The sequence below is a fragment of the Eubalaena glacialis genome, chromosome 16 (genome assembly GCF_028564815.1).
Source record: "Eubalaena glacialis isolate mEubGla1 chromosome 16, mEubGla1.1.hap2.+ XY, whole genome shotgun sequence".
Taxonomy (NCBI): Eukaryota; Metazoa; Chordata; class Mammalia; order Artiodactyla; family Balaenidae; genus Eubalaena; species Eubalaena glacialis.
Genome location: NC_083731.1, coordinates 8821461 through 8836915, shown reverse-complemented (window position 1 = coordinate 8836915; position 15455 = coordinate 8821461). Strand labels below are relative to the sequence as shown.

General features: G+C 44.0%; 1 protein-coding gene across 2 annotated transcripts in view; it reads left to right on the top strand.

Moving 5' to 3' along the window:
- The first annotated feature begins 307 nt into the window (after nucleotides 1-307).
- Nucleotides 308-15455, top strand: part of TPP2 (tripeptidyl peptidase 2) — a 66357-nt gene continuing 51209 nt past the window's right edge. For both annotated transcript variants that reach the window (XM_061171245.1, XM_061171246.1), the window contains exons 1-2: nucleotides 308-510; nucleotides 6630-6758. In XM_061171245.1, the coding sequence (XP_061027228.1) occupies nucleotides 346-510; nucleotides 6630-6758 (294 nt within the window). In that variant the 5' untranslated portion in view covers nucleotides 308-345. The remainder of the gene's footprint in view (nucleotides 511-6629; nucleotides 6759-15455) is intronic.

Genomic DNA, 15455 nt, shown 5'->3' with positions numbered 1-15455 from the left:
CCGGAACACGCAGACCCTTTGCTTGGGAGCCGGCCATCCCCTAAAAATCCCAAACGCGAGTCTCTTTAAGACCCCAGGTTCGAGAACTGAAGCCTCCAGCAACGCCTCCGACTCCGCCTCCTCCTCTGCGGCCCGGGGAACACTCGGGCCCAGCTCCAGAGAGCGGCGCCGTTGGCTTACGTAGCAGCGCGTGATTGGCCGCCTCTCCCTGGCGGGCCGGGATTGGCCGGCGGCTGGCCCCGCCCCTCGCCCCCGCCCAGGCCCGCGGCCGCCCGGGTGTCCTCGCGCAGCTCGTCCGCGCGCAGGCTGGCAGTTTGCCTCTTCTTCGCTCTCCAGCTTGCGTCCATGGCCACCGCTGCGAACGAGGAGCCCTTCCCTTTCCACGGCCTCCTCCCGAAGAAGGAGACTGGGGCCGCGTCCTTCCTCTGCCGCTACCCGGAGTATGACGGTCGGGGGGTGCTCATCGCCGTCCTGGACACGGGGGTTGACCCCGGGGCTCCGGGCATGCAGGTGCGGCAGCCGCCGAGGGCCCGGGCGCGGGGGCGCGGGCGGCCGGCCACCGGGCCGGGGACGCAGAGGGGACGCGGCGTCGGAGCCTCGCAGGCCGAAGCCCGCTCTGCGGCCGAGCGGGAGCCGCCGGGAGGAGGCGGAGGGCCCGGCGGGGGGCGGGGTGCGAGGGACCGGCGGCCGGGCGCCCCGGCTGGGCCCTGATCCCGGCCCAGACAAAAGCGGCTGGTCGGGGCGCCCGGGGCCTTCGGTCGCCCAGGAAGCCGTTTCCTACCCAGGCGCCTCCAGGCCCGGGCCCTCGGGCTCCTGCCCAGCACACCGCCTTCTCCCGCGGGTGCCTCGTGTCTTGCGCACCGACCGGCCGGTGCCTGTTATTTGCAAACGAGGATTTTACTGTTTTGTTATTCATGGGAGCTGGGGGTGGGAAGGAAACAGGGAAGGGGCAAATGACCTATCAGAACTTCATTTTTATTGGTGTCGTTCGGGAGGTTTGGTTTGGGGAGGAATAGTTTATCTTGAAACACGAAAGCCGGCTTTCAAGAAGATAACTCGGTCAACTTCCGGAATTGTTTCCTCTGGTAGTTTTATGTATTCTATTTTTAACCCTCTTCCGCAGTGTACTTGTTTAGGGTCAGTGAAACGCATGGCTTAGTCTTTGATATAAAGAAGAACCCAACTTTGTTTTTGGCGAACTCTTCAGACTGCATTAAATTATGCTTCCGTATTTTTTTTTTTCAGCCTCAAAATGTAAGACAACATACTTCATGATTTTTTAAAGTTATTTTGTTTTGCCTTAGCCACCTTTGAAATCGTTAGATCAAGGTACCATGCCGAAAGGTAATTTTTTAAAATGTGTCTCTCTGTTGAAAGCATTCTCATTAAAGTCTTCAAAGTTTGACTTTTGTAAATTTAGTAGCCTGAGCCTTACACCGAAACCCAGCAATAAACAGAATTTCACAGTTGTTCAAGACTCGTCTCCCAAATGTCTAACCTGGCTAATCCTCCTGTATGCTGATCTCTTCCTTGTATCAGTCTTTCCCCTGTATGTCTTAAAACCCTGAAGTTTAATAATTCTCCTTCTCCCCCATGCCTCTCCCTCCTCTGCATCCCTTATTGTGCTCTCTTATAACTGAGGTAGCATTTTGGAAGTTAGGATGTAATGCCGGGGGAAAGGGGAACCAGTCTGGTTCCCGGTCTGGCCGACTCTGTAGAGAATCCCTGTGGGAATGTTGCTCTCTCCTGTTCATTCTTCAACAGCTCTCTGAAGCGCCACACACCTCATGGCGGCCCTGCCAGGCAGCTCTGGTGCGTCAGAAGGGGAGCAGGTGATACCTTCCCTCCTGGCGGCTCTGGTGGTCCAGTTTTCTTAAGAACTCTGAAGGCTTACAGCAGTGACGGCTATCACCTCATTGAGGCTTCATTACAGGGCAGTAATGGTTTCCATTCTGGTGTGGTGTGTGTTTACTTTTTATAGGGATAAGTGGGAGGAGAACAGCTGGGTAAGTGGTTCACTGGCTCTTTTGTCAGGATAATAAGGGGATCGGAAGAGTTTGGAGGAGAAGTGTCTCAGTAAAAATGCTTTTGTAGAATTTCCCAGACCTGCTTATCAAATGATTCCGTTACTCTCTCTATAAAGTAGCAGAAATTCTCATCCCACCGTGTTGCTCTGAAAATTGAGGCGATTAATTACATGTGACTTCTTAAAGTGCTCATGAAAAGTGTTAAACACTGATTTTTTTAAACAAGGCTATTTAGTAGAGGGAGCTTATGCTGGATCTTGAATCACCATCTCTCTGAAGGATAAATACGCATTAGATATTATGTGCATGTAATCATAAATGTTTGAGCAACAACATGTTTGAAGTAAAATGAAAACATAACTCTTACCTTCTAACAACTTGAACTCTGAGAAATTGACCTAAACATGGCCATCTGAAAGAAGTTCACTAAGGTGGCTTGCAAACATGAGTGAATTTTTAAGGTTTTTTTTTCCCCCCCTTTACCTTTAACAAATGTATTTTGTAGATCTGTGTATACATCATTAAGATAAGAAGGTGGATAGAAATAAAGTGGAAGGAAAGAGTGAAATAGGAAGAGGAGGTTGAACTGGACATTTGGAAAGGCAGATGGTGTCTGAGTAGGGCACTAGGGCTGCAAGGGAGCGTTTTCAGGAACACAGTGGGGAGTCCCATTCTAGTCCCATTCTTCGGTGACGGCCTTGGGCCCAGTTCTCCTTTGTGATAGCGTGTAGGCTTCGTTAAATGTAGAGGGTGGCCAGCATGAGAGGAGGAGTAATTAAATAAATGATTAAGTCTTTTCCTCAGCAAATATTCAGGCACCTGCCAGGTCCCTAACATTCTGCGTTAAGAGGTGATGTAGTCCTGCAGATAACTGTTAACAGAGGTTGATCAGGGGACCAGTGAGAGCTGGAGCAATCAGGCTTCGCGGACAAGAGATGGAGCTTGGACTGGACCTGGAAATAAACCCACGGTAGCCAGCGGGTCTCCCGGCTGCCATTGGTCACCCTTCACATTGCCAAAGTTACTTTCCTTAAAACAAAAAAAAACCAAAAAAACAACCCATCACACCTTTGCTTGATATAAAACAGAACTATTTGGGCATCCCAGTTGTCTTTGCATTAAAACCCCCAGATTTGAACTTTGCACGGCTCTTTGCCATTCAGCTCCAGCTCTTTGCGTAGCCTCGGTCCCACCGCTTCTTCTGTCCACATCCACTCCACCCCACCATTGAAGCACCCCGCCTGTGCTTCCACCAACAGCATTTCACAGCTTTCCTCTCACCCAGATGTTCCAGGCCTTTCCCCAACACATGCCTTTGCATGTGGGGTTTAATCTGCCTGCAGGCCTTCTACAATCACCTGTAAATGCCTACTTAATCCCTTAAGACCAGTTGGGCCTTCACCTGTTACCTTTGGGGATATCTAGTGATATTAATTCAGCCCCCCGCTGTGTATTTATGTGTATGTGCCAACCGCTGTGTTAGGACCTGGGGGTTCAAAGAGGAGTAAGGCCCAGTCCCTGGTGACAGTTACTTAGTTTGCTCTCATAGCAATTTTTTTCATATCCTATAGCACTTAACATTTTTTTTTTTTGGCTGCACTCAGGCCCTCAGCAGTGAAAGCGCGGAGTCCTAACCACTGGACCGCCAGGGAACTCCCTAAAATGTTTCATTTTAGTATATCGGCTTATATACCTTTTTCCTGGTTCAGTTAAAATTCTTTGAAAGCATATATCCAAATTCATTTTGTATGAAATGTGCTTGTAACAATTTGTGTTGAATGGAAAAAAAATGTATATATGTGATAATGTCCGCAATTTCCTCATGGGGAAAAAATAGTTTGGGAAGGAGGAAGTAGTCCTGTAAAAGTCTATCTAATTTTACATTCACTAAACTATAATGGAGTACAGTAAGGAGGTTATCATAGGTATGTACTTGGTTACTAATAGTGGGTGCTCTCCATTAATTTAAGTTTTATTACCTCCCTTTCAGTTAGCCTTTCCTGATTCCCCCAAGCTGGCTTTTGTGTTCTTACATGCTTTCCTAGACACTGTCTTTATCATTATTATTTATTGTTCTATATTGCTGTTCTCTTTTTTCTTTTTTTTTTTTTAATATATTTATTTATTTGGCTACGTTGGGTCTTTGTTGCTGCGTGCAGGCTTTCTCTAGTTGCGGCGAGCGGGCGCTACTCTTCCTTGTGGTGCGAGGGCTTCTCATTGCTGTGGCTTCTCTTGTTGTGGAGCATGGGCTCTAGGTACGTGGGCTTCAGTAGTTGCAGCACTTGGGCTCAGTAGTTGCGGCGCACGGGCTTAGTTGCTCCACGGCATGTGGGATCTTCCCGGACCAGGGCTCGAACCCGTGTCCCCTGCATTAGCAGGCGGATTCTTAACCACGCGCCTCCAGGGAAGCCCCTGATTTAAGTTTTATCATAATTTTATCAGGGTTTCGTATGATTTCTGCAGTGATTTTTGTTTAATTATGATTTTGAGCCTTCTCAGTATATTAGAATACTTGTTACTAGTATAGACAGCCCCCCAGAAATAAACATCCAGCTGATGAATTACCGTACATAAAAATAACAGCTGTGCGGCCCCTGACAGAGCTGTCAGCCCCCAGTTGGTCGATGATTGGAGTGAGATCCGGGATCCACCAGCCACCCCATTGTTTTGCCTTGTCGAAAAAAAACACGTGTGTTTGTTTCCTCCACATAGTGAATTCCCCCGCCTCCTTTCGGGTACACCTTAACAGCAGGGCTCTGAGGACGCTGCGGTTGGTGTTGGGGAGGAGGGCGTGAGACCAGAAAGACGCCTAGTGATGGACACTACACTTCATCTTAAAGAGGGTGAATTCTCCGGGTGGAAAAGGAATCTGAAGGCTGTACTCTTGTCACACTGTAGGCATTTTTTTACATTCCCGTTTCTCTCTTGAGGGTGGGGGGAGGGGGTCTTCATTTTTCTGTATTTTTTGTGTTTCCACACCTGATTCCTGCTGGTAACTCAGCATGTATATCTTGAATGCTGCAAATTCCCTTTGCAAAGCTAGCCCAGAAAGAGCCCCCAAATGGTTTTTCCCACAAAGACAATAAGGATATTCAGTATTACTGTTAGCTGTAGCAGTCAGCATGGCCCAAATGAAAGTCTGGGGCTGGCCAAGAAACCAGAGCTGAGGAAAATCAGTCTTAATGCTAAGTAATTCGTGTCAGGCCATCCAACAATCCCATAGGCCTTGAGTACCTAACAGGCACTGCTAGGTGTGGGGTAGTTTGGTGAATAAAATAGACATAGCCGTTGCCCTTATGGACCTTATCTTCTGAGAGTGCAAACAGGTAAAGAGCCACAAACTGTAATTACGAATTGAGTTAAGTTTTGTGAAGGAAACAAGGTACAGTGAGAAAGAGAAATCAGGCTTAGGATGACGGGCACTTAAATGAGACCATCAGGGAGGCCTTTCTGAAGGGGGCGGCATTTTACTAGAAAATGGAAAGGTGAAGCTGGGATACCTGTGGAACAACTGAAGAAACAGAGAATTCCCAGCAGAAGGACCTGGCGCAGAAAGTCATGAGGCAGGAGGAAGGTGGCCACGTCCGAGGACTTGAAAGGAGACCAAGTGGCCAGAGGCGGGAGTGACTGGCACCCTGGGCCGGGTCCGGTCCCGAGCTCTGTGAGCCCACGGAGGGTGTTCACTGGAGGACCGGCACAACCCGGCTCGCTTTACTGTTGCTCGTGGAGGGCCTCCCGGGAGCCGGCATCGCCTTGTGAGCAGGAAGTGACGGTGGCGGAGGGGTTCAGGACACCAGTAGTGAAAAATCAAGGGAAGGTGGGTCTGAACTGTACCTCAGAGGTAGAAGAAGAGGACTTCCTGAGAGATTTGCTGTGAGGCGTAAACTGAAGAATCGGAGGACTCTCTAAGTTTCTGGCTTGAGCAACTGGGTGTGTGTTGGCTTCCTGAGATGGCAAGGCCTGGGGAGAGACAAGTTTGAGTGCTAAGTTTGAAGTTGATTTAAGAAGTTTGAGTGTTAGTGTGGCCTCCAATAATGAAATGTTATTAAACATTTTCCCCTTAAAGTTTTGTCCAACCAAAAACTCACCTTCTTCAGACCTTTTCTCAAATGTTAACTTCTCCGTGATACCTTTCTTGACCAGCCTAATTAGTATTGAAAGCCCCATACCACCTGTCTCCTTTCCCTGCTTGATTTTCTTCGTAGTGGTGATTACCATCTGACATGTTATGTATTTGACTTGTTTATTGAGTCCATGTAACACAGAGTGTGTGAGGTCAGGAATTTTGTGTACTGATCATTGCAGTACTCCTGACACCTAACAGGGTGTGGCCTGTGGTAAGTGCTCAAGAAGTATCTACCTGAACACATGAAACCACTTGAAGGATTCTGTGCTGTTTCCTGTGACTAAATCTTCTCGCTAGTATCTGTCAGGCTTTTGGCTTAAAACGATTCAGTTCTCTTTTTAAAATGAATGCAGATTTTATAGGATATTTTAGGTATGGGTACATGTGCATGCACACACACACATACGGGAGCTGGCATTGCTTTAAGGATAAAAACTAAAATCTGTAATTCATATTTTAATTGTCTCAATTTTCAGGTTACAACTGATGGAAGACCGAAAATCATTGATATCATTGACACAACAGGAAGTGGTGATGTGAACACTGCTACAGTGGTAGAGCCAAAAGATGGTGAAATTATTGGTCTTTCAGGAAGAGTGCTTAAGGTTGGAGCTTTTATCTTTTTATTGAATTTTTTTCTTTTTTTTTGTACTATCACCTCAAAGCATTTTACGTTTTTACCTTACATTTCATGGTATGGTATTAGTTACCTATTGCCGTATAACAGATCACCTCAAAACTTCATGCTTTAAAAAAACAAACATTTGTTATTTTACAGTTTCTGTGAGTCGGGAATCTGGGTGTGACTTAGCTGGGTGCCTCTGTTCAAGATCTCTCCTGAGCTTGCTAACTGTCGGCCAGGGCTGTGATTTCATCTGAAGGCTCGATGTGGCTGGGGAAGGGGAATTTGTGGTTATTGGCAGGCTTGGTTCCTCAGCACATGGGCCTCTCCATGCGGCTGCTTCACAGCGTTCAGCTGCCTTCCCCCGGGTGAGCAGTCAGAGAGAGCCCAGGTGGAGGCTCTGGTCCCTTTATAAAATGAGGTTGGAAGTGATGCCCATTACCTCTACCATGTTTTTTTCATTCGAAGTGAGTCAGGAGATCCAGCACACGCTTACAGAGAGGGGATTTTACAAGGGCATGGGTACCAGGTGGTGTGGACCCTTAGGGTCCATCTTGGTGGAAGTTACTGTTTTTGTTGTTTGATAGTGGGCTTGGAATTGGGATTTTTTTTTTTTCCCCAGTATGGCTGCTGAATTCTAAAAATTTTAAGATTTAAGTGGAAAGGTGGGAAAAGTGATGAGAATGTAGTTTTGCCTTCTGCTTTTCCCTTCTGGGAACTTGAACTTGAAATATTTAGGCTTTAATATTTGTGTACTTAAATATCTGACTTTGTCTTATTCCATGTACTTGGTAGAAAGGCTGGGGTGAGCTAACATGAAAGATGATTAGGAAACAAACATAAAGCAGTTCATGAGATATTAGCTAATGGGTTTGTTAGATGGCAAGAATTTGATTGTGTATCAGTACTCTTGTCTTTTCAAACAATAAGCAGAATTAGTTTGGAAGGTAACTTTGTGGTTATTTAGATATCTAAAGAGCTATATTTAACTTCCCATGTTTTACCATCTATCTGAATCATGTTTAGACCTTGTCTCTCGAGTAAGATCGTCACGGCAGTGTATTAGTTTTCTGTGCTGCACAACAAATTAACACAAACGGCAGCTTACCACATACGTTCCTACATTTACTATCTCACAGTTTCTGTGGGTCAGGAGCCTGGGCGTGACTTTTTGTGGTTCTCTGCTCAGGGTCCCACAAGACCTCAGTCAGGTGTTGGTTGGGACTGTGGTCTCAACTGAGGCTCAGGATCATCTTCCAGGTTCACCTTGTTGTTGGGAGAATTCATTCATGACAGCGTGTTTCTTCAAGGCCAGCAGGAGAATCTCTGCGACCTCGGGGGTGGCCCCAGTCTCTCTTTTAAAGAGCTTGCCTGATTAGGTCAGGCCCACCAGGGCACTCTCCTTTTGATGAACTCGGTCACCTGATTAGGGACCTTAATTGCATCTGAAAAAGCCCTTCCCCTTTGCCATATTACTTCCCATAACATAATCACAGGAGTAATATCTCCTTATGTTCACAGTTCCGCCTTCTCTAAGGCAGAATCTGCCTGTCACAGGCAGATGGCAGGCATTCATATCCCAGTTTTGCTTCTTTTTCCGCATGTTGTGGACTGCATGTGTGACCCCTGAATTCGTATGTTGAAGCCCTAACACCCAATGTGATGGTAGTGGGAGGTGGGACCTTTGGGAGGTGATTAGTGTTAGTTAGATGAGGTCATGAGGGAGGGGCCGTCGTGATGGGATTAGCACCTTGGTAAGTGCCCTTCCAAGGGAGAGCTTGCTTGCTCTCTGCTCTGTGAGGACACCATGAGACAGCCATGCCTGCAGGCCAGGAAGGGCGTCTCACCAGAATCCGACCAGCCTAGCACCCTGATCTCGTGCTCCTTCAGAACTGTGAGCAAACAAATGTCTGTTCCTAAACCACCCAGTCTGTGGTGTTTTCTTACAGCAGCCCAAGCTGACAGAGGCACCACGTGCTTTAAAAAGAAACACTGCAGGGAAATGACTGTCTGCACATCTGAATTGCTCTAGTTTTGCCTGTCTTTCCCAAGTCAACCTTGTTATTTAGAGTATGTTTCGAAGAGAAACATGGGATTCCTGTGAGTTACAGTACTCTGGGAAACTAGAGAGCATTCTTAGTAAGTCAGGCAGATTTAGAATCATATAAAGTATCAATAATATCTCAAAAATCTTTTTTTGAATAGTTGTAGCCCATGCTCTAGATAAACCATCCACACTTGTAATGTTACTGGTGCTTAAAGGTAGAATTAGTGTATCGTATACATGGCTGTGAAGTAAGATCAGAAGATTGATAGATTGGTATTTACATCCTTTCTCAACTTGGTGATATATTTCTTTAGCTGTGCTATTAACTGTTCTCAGCCCATCAGTATAGTGAGTTTTTTTAATTTAATTTTTAATTGTATTCAATATGTCTGCATAGTTTAAAGAACCTTCTACAAGGCTTCTAAAGAAAAGTTCAGTCCCCTTTCCATAGTTCACCACCAATTCCTGCTCAACCAGGGTTAAGGCTTTGATATATTATCTTCAGAGTTTTAAATGACAAGCTAAAATACTTTTTATTCTTAATTTTTCCCCCCTAGTGTTAGACTTTATCTGTAGAATTAAAAGTGGAAGAAGAGGGTTTAACTCTCTGGTCCTTCATTTCCGAGAAATTTTCTTGCATTGTCTCTTGGGTTACTTCCTCCCACTTTTTTGCTGTTCTTTTATCTGGGACTCCTGTTAAGTGGACACTGGCCTCTTTAGTTGATCCTCCAATTTTCTTATGTTTTCTACCTTTTCTTCATTGCTTTTGTTTGATTTTTTTCCTTCCTGAGAGAGTTCCAAGATTTTCTCAACATCTTCTTCTAACTCATGTATTGAATATTGCCAATTTTTAATTGCAGAAGTCTGTTCATGTTCCCTCAGAGCACATTTTTGTATCATGTGTACAGCGTTTTATCTGTGAGAATATCATTGTCTTGCAAAGTTTTGTCTCGTTATTTCTTCTGTTCCTCTTCTTTTTACTCACCTTCTGCTTCCTCCCATTCTCCCTCTTCCTCCTGATCTTGCTCTCCTTTTTTTCTTCATCTCTCCTTTTTTCTTCACCTCCTCCCGACCCTCCTCCTCTTTCCCCTGCCTGTTCTTCCTTGTGCTTTGCTTTTGACATGAGCGCTTTTCCTTGGGTGTTCCCTCACCCCAGCTGTCTCTGATTTAGTGGCACATGAAAGGTGATTGGAAGTTCTCTGCTTGTGGAGAGTCTGTGGTGTGGGTCTCACTGTAGGGTCACGATACTATCATGGGAGGCCCCAGGATCTCCGTATATGGTATATTTTTTCCGTTGAGATGCCTCGTTACCTCAAAGAGGACGACCTTCGCCTGTTTGGCCTGGAGTTTGGGGGCGGAGGAGTGAGAGAGAAGCCTGGCCGTCAGCATCCGGGGACCTGAGCCTTGAAAGGCACCGGGGGAGATTTCTTGCAGACTCTTCACTGTGTCTCATCTCTCCCCTCTGCTCCACAGACCTCTCTAGAGAGTTCACATCCCAGCTGTCTCTCATCAGCTTCATGCAGGATGTGGGGTAGGCAGCGGGGGACTAAGTGGTCCTCATACCAACTTTCCAGCCGTCGTCTTGGTTACAGTTCCCTTCTCCAGCCGTACACAGACCTTAGCTACACGCACATTCAGTTAATTTTTTTTCAAGCATGTGCAGGTGTTCACATATTTTGCAGTAGTCATTAAAAAGAATAATGTTGTTAGTCACTGGGATTCTAGCTAGTGGGATCTCTCAGAACTCTTTAGTACACAGTTTTCAGAAAGCAGCACAGTAAAGTCTTCAAGTTTCTTTGATTTAACCGTGCTTTAAAGTGAGTTAAATACCTGTATTCTACTTCTGCTTCTTCCAAATAGCCCGTAAACTGCTGACGGTTAATGTCTAATTCTTCTGCCAGTTTAAGATCAACGACGGTTAGGTGCGTTGAAGATTCCTGCCGTCTCATTCTCTAAGGATGCTGTTCCTAAGCTGTCTTGAGAAACTGGCAGTCCGCTACTTATGGCCAGCGGTACTCGTAGGAGCAGGTAGAAGCAAAAGAGTGAATAGAAGGATAACACCTTTCATGGTAAATTGTACAGGCAAGAAGAAAAGTGCACAAAGCACACATGTACCGTTTAATGAGTAATTTAAACGGACGCCATTTTATCCACCCCAGGTAAGACCGAGAGCGTTGCCAGACCTCAGAAGCTTTCTGTGCTCTCCAGATCCCAGTGCATTTTGACGTTTGTGATAATCTCTTCTTTGCTTTCCTTTACAGTGTTACCACCTCTATGTGGATACATGGAATATATTTGTTAGTTTTGCCTACTGTGACCTTTATATGAATGGCCTCGTTTGTGTGTCATTTCATGTCTTCTTTTCCTGGGTGTTTGCAGGATTCATGAGATTCAGCCATGATTTGCCTGGAGCGATGATGCGTTGACTTTCATTGCTGTGCCGGTGACATAGTTTGCATGTACCACATTCTGTCCATTCTGCTGGGGAACAGTTGAGTTGTTTCCAGTTTGGAGCTGTCACTAACAATTCTTCAGAGAACACTCTTGCAGACAGATCCTGTGCACACATGTGCAGGTAGCTCTAGGATGTGTGCTTGGGGGTGGTGTTGCTGATAGAGATACACCTCTACTAGGTGATGCCGAACAGTTTTCCAAGTGTTTATGTACTAAGATACGTGTCCACCAGCTGTATATAGGAGTTTTAATAGTTGCACTGCTAACACTTGGTGTTTTTAGGCACTTAAAATTTTGCTTATAGGCTGGGCATCTAGCTGTATCACGTTGTGGTTTTAATTTGCCTTCCTCTAAGTACTGATAAGGTGGAGCACCTTTTCATGTGCTGCTTAGACATTTGGATTTCCTCTTTTGTGAAGTGCCTCTTCGAGTTCATTTGCCCTTTGTTTTTAATACTGAGTTGTCTGTTGTTTTCGTACTGTATGATTTGTGGGATTACCTGTCCTTGGGTTACATGTGTTTCGGGTGTCTTCTCCCACTCTGTACTCGTATTTTCACTTTCCAGATGATGCTTTTTGATGAGTAGGAGTTCTTAAATTTGATGTAGTTGGATATCAATCTTCTGCCTTTTTGTCTGGGGCTTTTTGTGTCTTAAGAAGTCCTTCCTCCAGCTGACAACCAGTGAGAATCAGTGGCCCTCAGTCTCACAGACAGAGGGAAGCGAACTCCGCCAAAGCCATCACCAGTCAAGTGCCAGACGAGAGTAGGGCCCTGGCCAGCACCTCGGTTGAAGCCAAGTCGAGGATCCAGCTAAGCTGTGCCAGCTTCTGATTGACGGAATGTGTAAGATTGTAAATAGTGTGTTCTCTTAAGTCACAAAGTTTGTCGTATTTATAGCACAGCAATAACTAATACACTCAGCAAAGATATAGAAACTGTAAAAACCCTCACATGGATATTTTAGAACTGAAATTTACAATGACTGAAATTTTAAGAAAGCATCGCTGGGTGGATGTAGTAGCAGAATGGAGATGACGGAGGAGTCTGAGTCAGTGGACTTTAAGATCAACCAATGGCGAATATCCGTTCTGAATAATGAAGAGAAAAACACTGAAAAATAACTAACTTAGCTTTGGGAACCTGTAGCTCAATAACAAATGGGCAGATATTTGCATCATCAGACCCCAAGAAAGAGGAAAAGGAGCGTGCTGCTGAAAAAAAAAAATATTTGAAAAAATAGTGGCAGACAATCTCCCAAGTGTGGCAAAGATATAAACCTACCAATTCTAGAAGCTGAGTGAACCCCAGGTAAGATAAACCAAAAGAAATTCATGCCCAGAAACATTCTAATCAGATTGCCAAAAATGAAAGACAAGGAAAAAAATCGTGAAAATTGCCAGAGAGAAGGGACCCATTGTATAGATGGCAAAGATACTCAAATGACTTTAGCTTTCTCCTCAGAAACCCTGGGGGCCAGAAGGACGTGGTACAACATTTTTCCAGTGCAGAAAGAAAAGATCTGTCGATTGCAAATTCTATATCCAGTGAAAATATGTTCGGGGAAAAGGTGAAATAAAGACATTCCCAGATAAGGTAAATCTAAGAGTATTTATAGCCAGCAGATACACTTTTAAAAAATAGTAAAAAGAGGCTTTTCAGACAGGAAGAAAACATGGAGCAGCAGAAATGAAGCACTAGCAAAAGAAGCAAAATGAGTAAACATGATGGGCTGCTTTGAGTTTTTTAAAATCGTATTTGATAGCAAAAAAAAAAAAATCCTTCCTGACCCCAAATCATGAAGATATTCTCCCATATTTATTTTCTGAAAACTTTCATCGTTCTTCTTTTCATATTTGTTCTTAGAAGTCACCTGGAATTGATTTAATGCTTAGTTTGAAATAGGAGTCCTGTATCCTTTTTGCCATCTGAAGACCCACTTGTCCCAACACCATGTATTAAAATTCCGTAGTTGCCCCACTCATTTTCAGGGCCTTCTTTTTACTTTGCGACTTTCAAAACGTGGTGACTTTTGGCTTCTAAAGCCTCGTGACCCATTCTTTGTCCTTTGGGTTTTTGGTTTTTTCCTTTTCCTTATTCTAATTTTAGTAGCATTTGGAAGGGAGCACAGTGCTTTCTAAAATTTTACCACATTTAACTTGAAGTCATTTTTTAAAATCATCGCTATTTAGCCGCACATGGTAAAAAAAACGGTTAGCCCAGAGACCGTGAATGCCTTGGCCAGGTTTAGCACTGTAGTTAGATGCAGTGATAGCTGAAGGAGAGAGGGTCCATGTGTCCTGGCAGGACCATGAGGCTGAAGAGTCTGAAGTACAGCTCTGAGGCAGAAACTCAGATTTTCCTGCGTGGAACGTTAACCAACTCATGACGACACTTGTCTAGTGAAGAAAACCTTCAATTCGTTAAGCATCCTCTCTTTAAAAAAGAGTCAGGGAAATGAGGTGTAATTAGAAATTAAAGAGATTGTGTTTCTCGTTTGAAAATCGGTCTTACCACATTGTAGTTACCACGTAATTAGAACTCTTTTAGAGAGAGCAGCTTAAAATGGTCAAAATAAGCACTTTGATTCTTTTCTTTTTTTTTTTTTTTTTTTAGCACTTTGATTCTTAAAAGAGACCAAAAGTAACTTCATATTATGAAATACTCAAGTATGTAAAATGACATACTCGATAATTGCCTCAGAGTAAAGTTAGCTTCACTCTAACTTGGTTAAGGTTAGCTGGCAGAACCATGATTATACATAATTTCTGTTTTCTGATTTTTTTTTTTTTAGCTCAATTTTTGTAAGTAACTAGTCTGCCTTTACTTTGAGGAAAATATATAGTAGTGATTTGAGAAGTATCTGGTTCCTGGACCCTGCAGAATTTGGTCTCATTTTAATTAGATATAAATTATGTCTATTGGATTATTTTTATTGTATTATATATGTATTTTAAGTAATTGTGATTGTCTTAACACCTGATTATTTTGCAGTCATTTTAATTAGTTATTCCATTTAATCCTTTGGCATTTCACAGCTTTTTGTAATCTCTTTGCCCAAAGACGTTGTCGCTAGCGTAGGGTTACAAAGCAACCTGTGTCGTGAGACACCTGTGATGAAATAGTCTTTGGATTTGCCAGCTAGTGACTACTTACCTTTTTGTTGTTGCAGCGCTTTATTTATTGTTGTTGTTATGTCGCGGGCTGTTACAGGAATGTTAGAGTTAAGAATCTCTGTTCTCTAAAGAAGGCTGATAAGTTTTGAATGAAAAGCACTAGTTTGTGTGCCAACATATTTGAAATTTCACAAACTCCAGACATCCAGTTGATTCAGAAAAGATTACTGATATGCATGCTTTTTAAAGTCAGTACATCTTTGAAGTTCTGTGAATGATTGTCTTCTTCTGTTTAGTTGTGAGAAAATTTCCTCCAAAGGCTTCCTACCTGGGGAATAATTTGACGAAGAGGGGCTTGGGGATGAGTCGGTTGAAGATCCTGCACGAGTAAGAATCACTGGTCAGTCCACCAGCTCTGAGTGGTTGATGGCTCAGCTTCATAATCTGTACGCATTTAAAAGCTGTTTTTAGTGATCATGGGTCCTGTGATGACAAAGAGCATGAAGGGTCCCCATTGTCTTGATTGACATTTCCAGTTGGTTGATGTTCATGCGTCTTACTGTGCATGCAAATCGGGAGGTAAAGATTATTTTCTTCCCTTTGCATATGAGGGAGCAGAAGCCTGTAGGTCCCACCTGGTTAGTGGCAGAGTTTGGGCGCACTGCCAGGTGTATCTGACTTTAAATTCCATATCCCTTACACCACGTTTTTGTCTCTGTGATAGAACTAGACTCCAGTTTTCTTTTCAACCTTTCTGTTGTTTGGGCCAGCAATTTAATTTCTTTTTGCTTCTTTGCTTTCTCCGTTTGTAAGCTGGGCATACTCTTTACATCATTCTGTTAATTAAAAGCTGGAAGTGTTATTTTTAAATACTTTGAGATAGTGGAAAAGACTATTGTAACATGTTATATGTAATTAACATGATTTTATAGAACTTTTTTCTTAAGAACTTAAGGAGCTCTTTTTTTTTTAGTATCTGGGCATATCCCTGTAGTATCGTAGAGGACAGAGTGAAGTTTTTTTTCTTAATGGGAAATCTCAGGGTGGAGAGGTTCTGTAAGTTGCT